Source organism: Rhinoderma darwinii, chromosome 3, assembly GCF_050947455.1.
Source record: "Rhinoderma darwinii isolate aRhiDar2 chromosome 3, aRhiDar2.hap1, whole genome shotgun sequence".
Lineage (NCBI taxonomy): Eukaryota > Metazoa > Chordata > Amphibia > Anura > Rhinodermatidae > Rhinoderma > Rhinoderma darwinii.
In genome coordinates, this window is record NC_134689.1 from 123,480,014 (window position 1) to 123,497,295 (window position 17,282).

At 43.8% G+C, this 17,282-nt stretch overlaps 1 protein-coding gene across 1 annotated transcript in view; it reads left to right on the forward strand.

Moving 5' to 3' along the window:
- Positions 1-886: 886 nt before the first annotated feature.
- ALDH1L2 (aldehyde dehydrogenase 1 family member L2) overlaps positions 887-17,282 on the forward strand; it is a 67,927-nt gene continuing 51,531 nt past the window's right edge. Inside the window, exon 1 of the mRNA XM_075856645.1 lies at positions 887-1,042. Within this exon, the coding sequence (XP_075712760.1) occupies positions 995-1,042 (48 nt within the window). The 5' untranslated portion in view covers positions 887-994. The remainder of the gene's footprint in view (positions 1,043-17,282) is intronic.

Below are 17,282 nucleotides of genomic sequence, written 5' to 3' on the forward strand. Positions count from 1 at the left end.
TTTTCGAGGCGTCTTTGACGCCCGTAATCTTGAGCTGCTCTTCATTGACTTTAATGAAGAACGGCTCAAATTACGTTGCAAAGAAGTGTCCTGCACTTCTTTGCCGAGGCAGTCAATTTACGCGTCGTCGTTTGACAGCTGTCAAACGACGACGCGTAAATGACAGGTCGTCGGCACAGTACGTCGGCAAACCCATTCAAATGAATGGGCAGATGTTTGCCGACGTATTGGAGCCGTATTATCAGACCTAAAACGAGGCATAATACGCCTCGTTTACGTCTGAAAATAGGTCGTGTGAACCCAGCCAAAGACTATGAGTCCGTACTCCGATACATCGGCTTTCCGGAAAAAGCCGAGCAGAAACGAATTGACTCAGCGCACACACGAGGGCTTCTGCCGCTTCGTTTTAGCGATTGGTGGGGGTGCCAGTGCTCCGATACCCACCAATCAAAACTTCTGACATGTCAAAAGTTTGTTGAAGGTTTAGTTACCCTTTGAATGTTGTGCCCCTCTTGCACTCACCCTGGGCCTACACATCTATTTATAGAAATCGGGACCTCTATCCGTGCAAGAATGACACGTCATAACACGTCAAGCAGTAGCTATGCTTCGCACATAGTGTGACCTATACAAGTGAGATATAGAAGCGTATGTGATATGGCTCAGGATTCTGACCATAATATGCATTATATACGCCTCCATAGATGTTGCATCAGCCACTACGTAGCAAATGGTCAGATAGGGGCGTGTTCTGAGTGACAGGTGGGCGTAGCCTGACGCGACAATATGCAAAACTACAACTGCGGCGTGCGCTCCCCGTCAATGACAGACAGTAAAGTGGGCGGGGCTTGTGGCGGAGGCGTGGCTGAATCTGGTTCTCGTCGTTTGACAAGCTGCGCAGGCAGCAGGGGACTCAGGGCTATAGTTGCGGATTGCTCTGTTTCTGCTGCGGTCTGGGTGGAATTGGGTGACGCTGAGCTGACCACTTATAAAAATGATGTGGACTGCCAATCACTTCTTCAGGAAATTCTCCACCGCAACAGTGAGTAACCTGGCACTGAACTGGCATGATTATACGCTGGCACTCAGCCTCTAGGTTAAATATAATCCTATCTACCCTGGACGTTCATGCCATGTGGCTCTGTGATCGAATTAGTCTGAGATTCTACAAGAATGATTCTAGGCTGTTTATTACATGACTATGGAAAATCAAATCAAAATCATTTATTCATCTGTTAACGAAATACTGGCATAGCAATATATATTGCAGCGACCACCTCTGGAGGACCGTGGCTTTGTTGCAGTTGCTGCATATGTTGCTTGCAGAAACCAATACACCGATACATAGACTATGTCTAGAAAACAGTCATGTATATACAGTATGATTGCAGTCTGGACGTAGATCTACAATTTTTGTTAAAAACAATAAACTATACAATATTTATTTATGGCACATGACAAGAAGCTGGTCCTCTGGGACTTTGGTGGGCTACCCTGAACACCTGATAAATGTCCTATTAGGAGATGCTGAAGAAGCAGAAATGGGGTCCCGTCAATTGAGGGGGATCTGAAGCTCACAACAGCTCCAGGGACCACAGGTCTCTGCGGAAAACAATGGATCCCTATAAGCACTGCAGGTGAATTTCTGCTGGGAATTTTTATACAGCTTGTGGATGGGATTTGTTAGCTGATACTGTATTCTGCTGCGTATTTTCCATCTGCAATTCCGGACGGAAAATATGCAGCAATTCCGCTACGTGTGGGCATGCCCTCAGGGGGCCGAGGCAGGGATGTTTAATCTGAGTGTCCCATAAATTTAAATGATTTAATGGGTATTCGGAAAAAATGGTATAACATTGTCATGGAATATGCCATGAATATCTGATATATATTGGCTATCTTCTCTCTGACAAGGTGCTGCTCTTGACCAGGTGTCTGATATTGCAACGCAGCCCCATTTAGTAAATGCAGTGTTAGGCTATGTTCACACGGAGTATTTTGGGGGAGGAATATCTGCCTCAAAATTCCGTTTGGAACTTTGAGGCAGATATTCCTCTCCCTGCACGCCGATTTTCGCAGCGATTATCGCGCCGTTTTTCGCCCGCAGCCATTGAGCGCCGCGGGCATAAAACAGCGAGAAATACGCTTTCTCCTGCCTCCCATTGCAGTCAATGGGAGGTCAGAGGCGGAAGCGCCCGAAGATAGGGCATGTCGCTTTTTCCCGCGAGGCAGTTTTACTGCTCGCGGGAAAAAGACGCCGACGCCTCCCATTGAAATTAATGGGAGGCGGTTTCCGTGTCAAAAAACTCGGCAAAATACCCCGTGTGAACATAGCCTTACAGTTCCTGCACAGAGCTGTATTGGCAGTGGCGCTATTTATAAAAAAAAAAGCCAGAGGTACGGCTGTAATGTAGCCCCTTCACTCTAGGCATAAGTGGGGGTCCAATTAGTAGTTGGACCCCCACCAATCAGGCATTAATTGCTTATCCTATTAATATTGCGTCAATGTTGGGCTAGGTTCACATTGTGCGTTTTTTGTTGCGTTTTTAGCATGCAATTTTGGGGTTTTGTCAATGAACTCCTGCAAACTAAAAACGCAGTGTGAGCCCAGCCTTAGTTCCTTTAAGCATGGGTTCCCATGGCCCGGATACACTGCGTAAAAACTGTGCAGCGTATCTGACCTGGAACCCACAGCACTTTACGTCCGAATTTTTCGGACAGCAATTTCATACTTACCCCCTCCCTCTTCTCTGCACGTAGTCCAGCCTTCCCAGATGATGTTGCAAGCCATATGACGCTGCAGCCTGTGATTGGCTGCAGCGGTCACATGGGATGAAACGTCAACCCAGGAGGCCGGACTGCAGGATAAAGCAGGGAGTTCTGCAGAAGTATGATTTTTTATTTTTTCCGGAGTTGAGATTTTTGCGGTGTAATCACTGCTATTCCGTCGCAAAAGTCGCAACACTTGCCTTTCTGTTGCAGATTTTTCATCCCCATAAAATTCAATGGGGAAAACCGAAAAGTCAACAAAAACGCAGCATAAATTGACGTGCTGTGGATTTAAATTCCGCACCGCAGCTCAATTTATTAACGTTTACGCTGTGTTTTTTTCCGCAGCGTGGGCATGAGATTGTCCGCACAGAATTCCATTGCGGCAATTCAGCATCATTTACGCTACGTGGGAACTTGGCCTAAGGCCATGACTACAGCTAGACTTTTTGTAGCGCTACTGATTGACTTTAACTGTTGAGTGACACCTGCACTCCACAAGATTGCATGCAACTCAATGTATTTATTTAGACTTCAGGTGTAGATGAATAGTTAAAATTAATCAGTAGCGCTACAAAAAGTCTAGGTGTAGCGCTGGTATCATTATATCATTGCAAAGAATTTCACACAAGCTTGATTATCTACAGAAAATGTGCAATACTTTATCTTAACAATGACACAGATATGACTTAAATTGAATGTCCACCTTTAGGCCTCATTTACACGAACGTGATATACGTCCGTGCGACGCGCGTGCTTTTCATGCGGGTCGCACGGACCTATACAAGTCTATGGGGGCATGCAGACAGTCCGTGAGTTTTGCTCAGCGTGAGTGCGCTGAAAAAAACTCACGACATGTTCTAAATTTCTGCGTTTTTCGCGCATCACGCACCCATTGAAGTCAATGGGTGCGTGAAAACCACGCAGGTCGCACGGAAGCACTTCCGTGCGAACTGCGTGATTCGCGCAAGAGCTGTCAAACTGAATGTAAACAGAAAAGCACCACGTGCTTTTCTGTTTACAAACATCCAAACGGAGTGTCTTAGAGATGAGCGAACCGAACTTCACCAGGTTCGGCCGAACTCGTTTTGACCGAACCCGGCAAAAAATGTTCCGACGTCAGGAGACAGTCACTGTCCAGGGTGCTGAAAGAGTTAAACTGGTTCAGCACCCTGGACAGTGACTTCCGATCACAATATACATGAACGTGTAAAAAAAAAAAAGAAGTTCTGACTTACCGATAACTCCCGGCTTCTTCCTCCAGTCTGACCTCCCGGGATGACAATTCAGTCCAAGTGACAGCTCCAGCCAATCACAGGCCAAGCACAGGCTGCAGCCAATCACAGGCTGCAGCGGTCACATGGACTGCCGCGTCATCCAGGGAGGTGGGGCCGGATATCAAGAGAGGGACGCGTCACCAAGGCCACGGCCGGGAGACCGGACTGGAGGAAGCAGGAAGTTCTTGGTAAGTATGAACGTCTTATTTTTATTCACAGGTTGCTGTATATTGTGATCGGAATTCACTGTCGTGGGTGCTGAAAGAGTTACTGCCGATCAGTTAACTCTTTCAGCACCCTGGACAGTGACTATTTCCTGACGTCGCCTAGCCTCATCTCTATGATGGCGGCTGCGCGAAAATCACGCAGCCGCGCATCATACACTTATGACACACGGAGCTGTCAAGTGCCTTTTGCGCACGCAAAACGCTGCGTTTTTTGCGTGCGCAAAACGCACACGCTCGTGTAAATGAGGCCTTAAACACAATTTTTTTTTAAAAATTTAAATAGGTTCAAAATGATAAGGCCCCATTCACACGTGTCGGACTTGAGACTGATTTCAGTGCGGATTCCACCTCAAATCTTATTCAACGAGCTGCAAAAAATGTCCACATAGATTTATGTCCGCAATGCGGGAACAAATTTGCCGCGAGGATAAGTAGCATGCTCCTTATTTCCTTGTGATTCAGCACATCCGCAGCATATCTGCGACAGAACTGTCTTGGATTTCTGCCACAGGTCAAACAGGAATTAATCGAAGCCAGTAAAGATCGCAACACATTGCAACACAAAAAGCATTGCAGTATATTGTACCAGCGATCTAATGATCACTTTTTTATGTCACCTAGGGCAATTAAAGAAAATGTAAAAAATAGTTAAATAAAGTTTTAAAGTAATGTACAAAAAAATATTAAAATGAAAAGGATAAAATAAACTTTTCCCATTTTTTTACTTAAAGTAATGGCAAAAATAAAATAAATAAAACTAATTGTTATCAAAGTATTCGTAAAAATCTGAACTATTACAATATAACATTATTAATCCCGTAGGGTGAATGCCGTAAAGAAAAAAAAAACGGTGTTTTTTTTGGTCACTTTAGATCCCAAAATAAATGTAATAAAAAGTGATAAAAAAGTCGTATGTACAAAGGGGGGCTCCTGAGACCGGCCGCTCGTTTGATTATTCCCCGCCATTGGCTTTCTACCAAGACCCCCTCTATTCTGGAGTGGGTGATGGAAATTGATTTCCCCTCTAGAATCTGATGGCTGATGACAAACATGATGTGGACAGAACTCTCTTAATTTGTATACAGTTAGGTCCAGAATTATTTGGACAGTAACACAACCTTGATGATTTTGGCTCTGCATGCCACCACATTGGATTTGACATGAAACAGGTGCAGTTGAATTGTAGACTTTCAGGTTTAATTCAAGGGGTTGAACAAAAATATCCTGTGAGTTTAGGAATTGCAACCATTTTTCTACACAGCCTCCTTATTTCAGGGGCTCAAAGTAATTGGACAAATTAACATTACCATAAATAAAATATATATATATTTTTTAATACTTTCTAGAGAATCTTTTGCAGGCAATGACTGCCTGAAGTCTGGATCCCATGGACATCACCAGACGCTGGGTTTCCTCCTTTGTGATGCTTTGCCGGGCCTTTACTGCAGCGTCTTCAGTTGTGGCTTGTTTGTGGGTCTTTCTGCCTTAAGTTTTGTCTTAAGCAAGTGAAATGCATGCTCGATGGGGTTGAGATCTGGTGATTGACTTGGCCATTGCAGGATATTCCACTTCTTCACCTGAAAAAACTCCTGGGTTGCTTTCGCAGTATGTTTAGGGTCATTGTCCATCTGTATTGTGAAGCGACGTCCATCAATCTTGCTGCATTTGGTTGAATCTGAGCAGAAAGTAAATCCCTGAACACTTCATAATTCACCCGGCTGCTTCTGTCTTCAGTCACATTATCAATAAACACCACTGACCCAGTGCCTTTGGCAGCCATGCATGCCCATGCCACCACACTGCCTCCACCATGTTTTACAGAGGATGTGGTGTGCTTTGGATCATGAGCTGTTCCAAGCCTTCTCCATACTTTCTTCCTCCCATCATTCTGGTACAGGTTGATCTTAGTTTCATCTGTCCATAAAATGCTGTTCCAGGGGGGGCAGTCGTGATGGACGCTTAATTCTGGAGCTCCTCACTTCATCTCTAGAAACAACAGCTTCTACGGCTAATATTGATTACAAAAGAGACAGCAAAATGGTTAAAACCTCTAAAGAAATGTTCAAAGACTCCCCTAGCACTACAAAACATGGAAATAACCAGTCCGAAATGGATAAATTCCTCAGGAAGAAACTCACCTCTCCATCTAGCCGAGATAAGATGAAGCTCGCGAGGAAGAATTCGATGGAGACAGCTCTGCTGCCTATTCGGATGCAGCGGGGAGTAGAGACACGCTGTTTTGCTCATATTTCAAAAAAGTCCTGACTCCAGATATCTCCCCGGTAATGAAAGAACTTGCCGATATCAAAGGGGATATCCGACAGGTAGATCACAGGGTGGATTCGCTAGAAGGTGCGCAAACCTGAATTTTGAGACAGTGAAGCGGTCTACAATACACTTGCTGAACACCAGCAACACCTTAATACTACCCACCTAATGATCGAAGATCAGGAGAACCGTAGTCGCAGATGGAACGTCAAAATCCGAAGACTTCCCGAATCGGTAGCGGCGGACGACCCACCGAGGGTTGCTATTTGCGGCTTATTAAGCTTCGGGGACACTTCAACTCTACTGAAAGCAGCAAGGTAGCAACATGACTTTCAATATGAAGGTTCAAAAATCTTATTTTTTTCAGGAACTGGCCCTGAGCACTCTAGCAAAACTGAGACCAATAACTGATGCAGGTGAGATGGTTATTCCCGTTCAGTTTGGCAACCATGAAAGATGGACGTCGAATCATAATCCGCACACTGGAAGACCACCCCAAATTTTGGGAAAAATGGATATACAACCTGTGGATATCCCATCCTGGCTTCCAGTGCAAATGGACCCTGATTTCCCACATTTGCCTCCACAACAGGTCTGGCAAGTGGCTTCCAGGCTGAAATCTCCAAGAAACAAGAACTCTGATACGACTAACCTGGTCACTTGAATCTTTAGTCACGAATGAAAGAACTTCCTCCATTTCTGGCCTCAAGTTGTAAGGTTGAAAATATACGAGAGTGACTGTCCGTTGTAGAGTTGCCCCTGAGCAGCTCAATCTGAGATTTTTTTCCATGTCTTCTTTAATTTTATCTCTTTTTATTTTATTTCATTATATTGTACTATGGTTTGCCTATACGATTATGTTACTGTACGTGATTTATAGCTTACAAGACTTTTCTACACAATTTATTAGGGAGTTGAGCACACTCAAATTTCTATTATAGTTTGGTTACAAGATCTTCCTGTTCGTAGTTGGAATTGAAGATTCAATGATACCTTACTTGAAAACTCTTCTGATGCCAGCAACCTGGAACGTAAACTGGTAGAATTTCTTACGCTTAATGATGAACCTCATTTCAATACCTATCCTTTGGGAGACGCATAAAGTTTTCGTGAGGGGAGAGCTTATCGCTTGGGTTTCCGAGTAAAGAAAGAGATAGCCAAACAAATGAATACTTATTAAGTCAAATATCTGCCTTAGAAAATATTCACAAACGCTCACAGCTTGCTTCAGTGCAATCTGAATTAAGGAACCTCAGACAAAAACTAAAGAATATCCTAAATGTACAATCAGCCAAATCCCTCCAACTGTTGAAATATAGAACATACGCACATGGGGATAAGGGTACAAAATTGATTCCACCCTCATTAAACAACAACGAGAGAAAACATTTATTTCATCAATAAAAAGTGCATCGGGCATGTAACTCACTAAGACTGACTTGATAACTGGGGAATCTCAGGCGTACTACTCTGACTTATATGATATTAAGAGAGAGTCCTCTTTAGTTCCTCCATTAGCGCATGTGAAAGCCATTCAACAATATTTAGAATCTATCGAGGCCCCTTCCCTAACGGACACTTTATATCTGAAATATATCAAGGGAAGAAGCGCCTCATGGTGCAGAATACCCCAAAAAATTAAGTCTGTAAATACAGTCGTAAGAATAATCCTCACCTGGTTTCGTTGTGCGGTATCCAGGCACAACACTGTTTAAAGGAAATAAAATGATGGAGTTGCTGCTTCTTCCTAGCCGATGGGACCATAAGACTCCACGACGTCGTTTTGCATTTAGATGAGAAAAAATATTTTTGTGAAGTCAGATAGCGCTATTTTATCAAGAAGGTGGTAGTGAAAATCGCTTGGTTATAATAAAGTCTTTAATGGGGTGACGCATTTCAACGCTGGACTGGCACCTTCATCAGACCTTATACATAAAAAGTCACAGATAGTGTGGTTTATAAACATAAAAAAACGCCAGAATACCCCATGAGTGGCAGTTACAACAGCCTATCAGAGGTGCATGAGACAATAGTGGTTCACAAAAACGTACAAACAGTTGTATAAGATCATTAGACACAAAACTATTCCATACATAAAACATAGGGCACAGTAAATTAGCATATTTGTGTGTAGTTAGTTACTTGGTTTATTTAAAGAACAAAAGCTATGTGTACCCACCGGGGGAGAAAAATAATTGCTGCATCCAGCTCTATTGAGCCGATAATACAGAGCCGCCCGATCCAGGGCAACTGGTTTTGTGTTAGGGCATAGTAAAAAGTAGCCGGGGGAGCGGTCAGAGGGGGCGATAGGGTACATCCCCAGTATAAGCGGTACCTCAACTATGAGACCGGTCCGTCAAAGGGTTAAGCTTCTTAACAGTCCAAAAGGTTTTCAGATTGTTGCATACAGTTGTTTTGGAATTGTAGACATATTTTTATATAATGCAAATTTTTTTATATTTTTGCTAATGTCTTTTGAAAAGGATCTCATGCATCTATCCAGCTATAGGCTGCCGTGGCATTTATGGTCTTGGTAAATGTCAGACATATGGATAATGGAAGCAATGTAAAGGTGCGCTCACACATGGTGTACTTGCATTGTGTTTCCCATAGGCATACATTGTGAAGTTTTCTGCAGGATAGGTTTACGCTGCGGAAATAGAATGCAATTATGCCACGTGTGAGCGTAACTTAGAGTTTTGTTCACGTTCACAAGACATGTTGTTTACTCCTTACCTTTTGCAGCCATTTATTTTATGGGTATACATAATTAAGAATATTTTTGTGTAAAGTTCAAAGACATAACTGGAAGTGTCAAGAGATCCTAATTATGTCAGTAGCGCAATGCTAAAGCAAAATAATGTTCTATGTTCTGAAAACGCTAATCATTATTACAATTACATATTTTCATATATTCCAATAAACAAGTTGTTTCTTTACCTACGTAGTTTACATTATGTATGTCATTTACACACAGCGGCTGTATGAAAAATGTTTTTATATTACATCAGTGCTTTTGTGTTCCATAGCAGTTGCATGGTCTGTTTTCTATGGGGGTGTGTTCACACAGAGCACATAGGCTGTGTACCTTCATTCAGCGTATCGGCCCTGGACCCCGCACGGAATTCCGAACAAAAAACGGCACAAAATTGTTGTGCACTTTTTCGCCCGGAAGGTCCGCTGCGGAAAACAGCGGTAAAGAAAAAAAGGCGATACTTACCCCTCGTCATGGCGATGCGTCCCTCTAACGTCCTTGCAGCCCAGCCTCCTGGGATGACGTTTCAATACATGTGATGGCTACAGCCTGTGATTGGCTACAGCAGTCACATGGGATGAAACATCATCCCAGGAGGCCGGGCTGCAGAATGTCAGAGGAATGCGTCGCCATGATGACAAATAAGTATTGGCTTTTTTTGTTCTTACGATTTTTGCAGAAGAATCGCTGCTTTTCCGCTGCAAAAATCGCAACGTCTGCTATTTGTCACGGGTCTTACCTTGATGGGGAAAACCCGCAAAAGAGAACCAGCGATTTTGCAGCATAAATTGACATGCTGCTAATTGAAAAACCGCACCGCAGGTCAATGAAATGTGTTGTGGAAAAGCTGCAGTATTTTTGCTATGTGTGGACATACCCTGATTTGTAGATATGTACTTGGTAATGCCTGCAATTTAGATAATCTGATATGTAGAGCTACATTCCATAATAAAGCAGATTATATGCCATTTAGGCTAAATTGAAAACTGGCCATTTTATATAGCAGCCATTAGTTATTGTCAATCCAGAATAAACTAGTCGCAGACATAGCAGATTTACACCAGTTGTCAACACAGTTACCTCTATTTCCATATACAGCGTTGTGCTGCGTTTTTGTGGTTTTTTTTCGTGGTGTTTCACTTATTGTGGTGCATATTTATGTTTTTTGTTGTGATTTTCTTTTGTGCAGCCAGATATTACATTTATGTCTATAGTAAAATATGACACTAAATGAAAAATGTCACCAAAAGCACCACAAAAATAGCTATATTATTTAAAATAAACAGCAGAAAAACAGTGTGTGAAGAATGCCTAAAGGTACAGAATATGTTGTTTCCGAAGGCAATTGAAAGTGCTGTTATGTGAATGCCTTGGCTCAGGTGTGCCCTAAATGGGTATTGTGCCAGTAAATCAGCTACTCCCAGGCAGATGGGTTTTGTGCCAGTAAATCATCTACTCCCAAACTAATGTCAATAAGAACAACCTTGTGATTTCTTGTTCCGTTCATTATGGAAGGACTTACTGGACTGGGATAGAAGTTATATGTTGTTTTTTGCCATGGTACGCAGGTTTATATCCATTTAGCTCAAAGAGATTATTCTCTTTATAGAGGGGTGTCGTTGTGCTGAAGAATGGCATATAAAAAGACTGTTAAAACTGGAAGTTCACGTTAATTAATTTCCTTGTGGTGTTATTGACAATGATATTAACAATATTTCAGAATTTTATATATTTGGTATTGTATGTTTCGAAAAGCTGTGATAGCATTTGGTGACATAGTAAAATAGCAAAGAAAGAAAGCAGTTTTTATTTCATTTTATAACAGCGTAAACATGAATGACGCTATAAATGTGTTATTACGGTCGCGACTATACCGAATGTGTGTATACTTTATGTATCGAGACTTATTTTAATGTTTTATTATAGTGTGTGTGTTTTTTTTAAAAATGTAACATTACTTTTGTTTTTTTTACTTTATTATTTTTAAACTTTAATGTACTGGTATATATCTATATGCCAGTACATTAGCCTGTGTACAGATAGTACACAGGCAGTTGTTAGGGCATACCAAAGTATGCCCTAACAACAGGAAATATGGTCAGACAACCATGGGGTTCAATGGACCCTGGGCTGTCTGCCCTTATATGGTGTGGCCCTCGATCGTGTCACAGGAATTCCCTGTGACACGATCCAAAGGGCATCCTCCCTTCTCATTTTCCCCTGAATGCTGCAGTCAGCTTTCATCGCAGCATTCAGTGGAATAACGGCGGAGATGGGAGGTTTCTCTGATCTCCGCCGTTACAGCGGGACTGTGGCTGTGTTACAGCCATTGCCCCGCTCCTCACAGTAAGTGCACACTTGGTCAGCATGAGGTGATGCGGCCGGCACTGCACTAATGAACGGCAGTTCAAGCACTGAAGACAGAACATGGGGGGGTGTTTTGCAGTATGTCCGCCATGTTCTGTCTTCAGTACCGGCAATCATTAGTACAGCGCCGGCAGCATCACATCATCCTGACGGCGCGCACTTTGCCAGGGACTCAGGAGCGGGGCAATGGCTGTATTACACAGCCACATCCCCGCTCTCATACATTCATGTGTTACTATACTAAGCCGTGCGGCCGCACAACTTAGTATCGAAATACATGAAATAACGGTATCGAACCGTTTGGGGATGCAAAGTATCGAAACAGTATCGAAGTTTCGATGCATCGTGCATCCCTAAACAGGAGATAACATTGCTGGGGTGCCGGTGGCTAAAAACTCCTCACATGCTACAATCTCTATTGAACGCAGCATCTGAGGGGTTAATCGTCCGGATCGGATGCTAGCTCCGGTCCTGGCCAATACCTCAGGGTGCCAGCTGTAACATACAGCTGGCACCCGGCGGTGATGGTGCGGGCTCAGCTCCTGGGCCCGCACTATCACCGTGATGTAATGGTATTGCGCTTTGTGGGAAGCCCTGCCCGACAGCGCTGTATATATACGGCGGATGTCGGGAAGGGGTTAATTGCAGTATGAGACAAATTTGTTTTTTCATTTTGTTTTCTGCATTTTATGTTTAGTGTTCTTATAATGTGTTTTTTGCATCTGTATAGAACACCATATTGGTAATGTATTGTAATACACTTGTGTTCTGCCTAAGTCCTTGAGTTGACTCCTCAGGTAAAGTCCCTAAAACAGGCACTGTCATTCGAACAAACTGCATAAAACAATAGCATATAAGAAACTTTGTAATATAGTGCATTCAGAAAGTCTTCAGACCCGTTCACATTTTGTTATGTTGAGGCCTTGTGCTATAATAAAAAAAAATCCCGTTTTTCTCCATCATTCTGGACTCAGTACCGCATAATGACAAAGTGATACATTTTAGAAATGTTTGCAAATTTATAAAAAATGAAAAACTCAAATTTTGCATGCACATAAGTATTCAGACCCTTTGCTATGACACTTGACGTTTATCTCTGGGGGCCTCCCATTTCTCTAGATCATCTATGAAATGTTTCTACACCTTGATTGGAGTCCACCTGTGGTAAATTCATTTGATTGGACATGATTTGGAAAGACTGTCTGTATAAGGTCTCACAGCTGACAATGCAAATCAGAGCTAAAACCAAGCCATGAGGAGGAAAGAACTGCCTGTAGAGCTCAGATACAGGATTGTGTGGAGGCACAGAGCTGGAGAAGGGTACAAAAAAAATCTGCTGCACTGAAAGTTCCCATGAGCACAGTGGCCTCCATAGCTCTTAATGGAAGACGTTTGGAACAACCAGGACTTTTCCTAGAGCTGGCTGCCCCACCAAACTAAGAAATCAGGGAAAAAGGGTAAGAGAGGTGACCAAGAACCCAATGGTCAATCTGGCTGAGCTCCAAGGATCCTGTGTGCAGATGGGAGAAACTTCCAAAAGGCCAACCATCACTGCAGCACTCCACCAATCAGGGCTTTATGGCAGAGTGGCCAGAAAGAAGCCTCTCCTCAGTAAAAGACACATTAAACCCGCCTGGAGTTTGTAAAAAAGCATCTAAAGGACTCTAAGGCATCATTTACACGAGCATAATATACGCGCGTGCTTTTCACGCGTGTCGTACTCACCTATATTAGGCTATGGGGCAGTGCAGAGAGTGCGTGAATTTTGCGCAGCGCGAGTGCGTTGCGTAAAACTCATGACATGTCCTTTGTGCGCTGTTCGCGCATCACGCACCCATTGAAGTCAATGGGTGCGTGAAAACCACGCAGGTCACACGGAAGCACTTCCGTGCGAACTTCGTGATTCGTGCAACAGCTGTCAAACTCTGAATGTAAACAGAAAAGCACCACGTGCTTTTCTGTTTACAAACATCCAAACGGAGTGTCATAATGATGGCGGCTGCGCGAAAATCACGCAGCCACGCATCATACACTGATGACACACGCAGCTGTTAAGTTCCTTTTGCGCATGCAAAACGCCGCTTTTTTGCGTGCGCAAAACGCACACGCTCATGTAAATCAGGCCTAAGGGTATGTTCACACGATTAACAAAATAATTCTGAAAATACGGAGCTGTTTTTAAGGGAAAACAGCTCCTGATTTTCACACGTTTTTTGAGCAACTCGCGTTTTTCGCAGCGTTTTTTAGGGTCTATGAGAAAACGCCACCAAAAAGGTCCCAAGAAGTGTCCTGCACTTCTTTTGACAAGCCGTCATTTTACGCGCCGTATTTTGACACCGACGCGTAAAATGACAGCTCGTCTGCACAGAACATCGTAAGACCCATTGAAAGCAATGGGCAGATGTTTGCCGACGTATTGGAGCCGTCTTTTCAGGCGTAATTCGAGGCGTAAAACGCCTCCATTACGTCTGAAAAGAGGTCATGTGCACATACCCTAAGACTGTGAGAAACAAAATTCTATGGTCTGATGAAACCAGAATTGAGCTTTTTGTCCTAAATTCTAGGAGTCATGTCTGGAGGAAACTAGGCACTGCTGATCACCTGCCCAATACCATCCCTACAGTGAAGCTTGGTGGTAGCAGATTAATGCTGTGGGGGTGTATTTCAGCGGCTGGGACAGGAGACTGGTCAGGGCTGAGAGAAAGAGGAATGAAGCAAAGTACAGAGATATTCTTAATGAAAACCTGATCCATAATGCTCTGGACCTCAAATTTGGCCGAAGGTTCACCTTCCAACAAGACAATGACCCTAAGCACACAGCCAAGACAACACAGGAGTCGGTTAGGGACAACTCTGTGAATGTCCTTGAGTGGCCCAGTCAGAGTCCTGACTTGATCCCAATCGAACATGGAGAGAACTGAAAATGGCTATCCACCAACGGTCCCCATCCAGCCTGACAAAGCTTGATAGGATCTGCAGAGAAGAATAGCAGATAATCCTCAAACCCAGGTGTTCAAACCTTGTGGCATCATACCCAAGAAGACTGGAGGCTGTTATTGCTGCCAAAGATGCTTTAACTACAGTATGTAGTAAAGGGTCTGAATACTTATGTAAATTCAATATTTTATTTTTTTATTTTCAATAAATTAGCAAAGATTACGAACATTCTGTTTTCACTTTGTCATTATGGGGTAATGAGTGCAGAACAATGGGGGAAAAAAACTAGAATTTTTTATTTATTTTAGCACAAGGCTTCAACGTAACAAAATGTGAAATAATGAAAAGGGTCTGAAGACTTTCCAAATGTACTGTATATCTTTTTAGAGAAAAATGGCTCTCTCCACTTATCAGTCCCCCCCCCCCCCCTCCTAATGTTCACTCAGAGTTTGAGAGAGGCAGAGAGACACACGCTGCTGCAGCTTCTGGTAAGGGTTATATTTCACACCAGTGCTGCATACCTCCCAACCATCCCAAATCCATCGGTACAGACCCCGATTCCGGGCAATGTCCCGCTGTCCTGGGAGGACTGTGACAATACCTTGTTTTAACTGTTTCTACATCCTCAGGACACATTATGGGCAATATTGGAAGCATTACCACGTGTGCTGGGCACTATGGTGGCATTATACTGTGTTGGGGGCACGATGTGTGCATTAAACTGTGTGGGGAGGCACAATGGTGGCATAATATGTTGAGGGCACAATGGGGGAATATACTGTGTGTGGGGAGGCACTATGGGGTCCTAATACTGTGTGGGGAGGCACTATGGGGGCATTATACTGTGTGGAGGCATGATACTGTGTGTGTATAGGGCATTATACTGTGTGAGGGCACTATGGGGGCATTATACTGTGTGGGGACATGATACTGTGTGTGTGGGACACTGTAGTAGAGACCGCATCGGCGTGTGGACAGGGTTGTGGCTGGAGCAATGGGGGAGTTGATTTCCGTGGAGCATTCTTTCTTTGTGCGGCGAGGTGTCAGAGAGCAGAGGGTCTGGAATGGGAGTAGTCCGGTCCTGGTTTGCGATTGGTCAGTAGAGAGAAGAAGGAGATAGCGGATACAGGAGGTGGAAGATGTCAGGGGAGAAGCTAAAGGAAAGGGGAGAGGAGCTAAGATGGATGAGCGGAAAGAGCGGGAAGCACAAGGGTGTTCAGTTCAAGAGAGTTAGAAAGAGAGGGAGGATTTTAGAGGTGCGTCAGATAGTACTGATCTGAAAAAGGACAGATTGAGGAATACCCTACATAAATAAGAAAGTGAGGTAGCGAAGATTGGTGTAAGTAAACACCAATGTTGTACGTACAATTATAAAATATCATCTCAAAGAAATAAAAATCTGTTCTTGGTGGACTACAGTTAACAAGACTTTAAATTATTCCCTGTGGATTATAAAAATTAAAAGCCATCTGGTCTTGGCGGATTATAGTTAACAAGACTTTGATTTAGTCCGTGTGGATTACAATTGTTGTCATTATTAGGCCTCATTTAGACGAGCGTAATATACGCGCGTGCGACGCGCGTGCTTTTCACGCGTGTCGTACGCACCTATATTACTCTATGGGGCAGTGCAGACAATGCGTGAATTTTGCGCAGCGCGAGTGCGTTGCGTAAAACTCACGACATGTTCTATAATCGTGCGTTTTTCGCGCATCACGCACCCATTGAAGTCAATGGGTGCGTGAAAACCACGCAGGTCGCACGGAAGTGCTTCCGTGCGAACTGCGTGATTCGCGCAAGAGCTGTCAAACTCTGAATGTAAACAGAAAAGCACCACGTGCTTTTCTGTTTACTAACATCCAAACGGAGTGTCTTAGAGATGAGCGAACCGTTCGAACCGAACCGAACTTCACCGGGTTCGGCCGAACTCGTTTTGACCGAACCCGGCAAAAAATGTTCCGGTACGCGACATCAGGAGACAGTCACTGTCCAGGGTGCTGAAAGAGTTAAACTGGTTCAGCACCCTGGACAGTGACTTCCGATCACAATATACATGAACGTGTAAAAAAAAAAAAGAAGTTCTGACTTACCGATAACTCCCGGCTTCTTCCTCCAGTCTGACCTCCCGGGATGACGATTCAGTCCAAGTGACAGCTGCAGCCAATCACAGGCCAAGCACAGGCTGCAGCCAATCACAGGCTGCAGCGGTCACATGGACTGCCGCGTCATCCAGGGAGGTGGGGCCGGATGTCAAGAGAGGGACACGTCACCAAGGCAACGGCCGGGACTGGAGGAAGCAGGAAGTTCTTGGTAAGTATGAACGGCTTTTTTTTATTCACAGGTTGCTGTATATTGTGATCGGAATTCACTGTCGAGGGTGCTGAAAGAGTTACTGCCGATCAGTTAACTCTTTCAGCACCCTGGACAGTGACTGACGTCGACTAGCCTCATCTCTATGATGGCGGCTGCGCGAAAATCACGCAGCCGCGCATCATACACTGATGACACACGGAGCTGGCAAGTGCCTTTTGCGCACGCAAAACGCTGCGTTTTTTTGCGCTCGTGTAAATGAGGCCTAACTGTGTATAATTAAATACTGAATTCTATCAAACCTAAGTGGTCACTACATATGGACAGGGATTTGGCGGGGTTAGAGGCTTGGCTTAACAAAGACAAAATGGC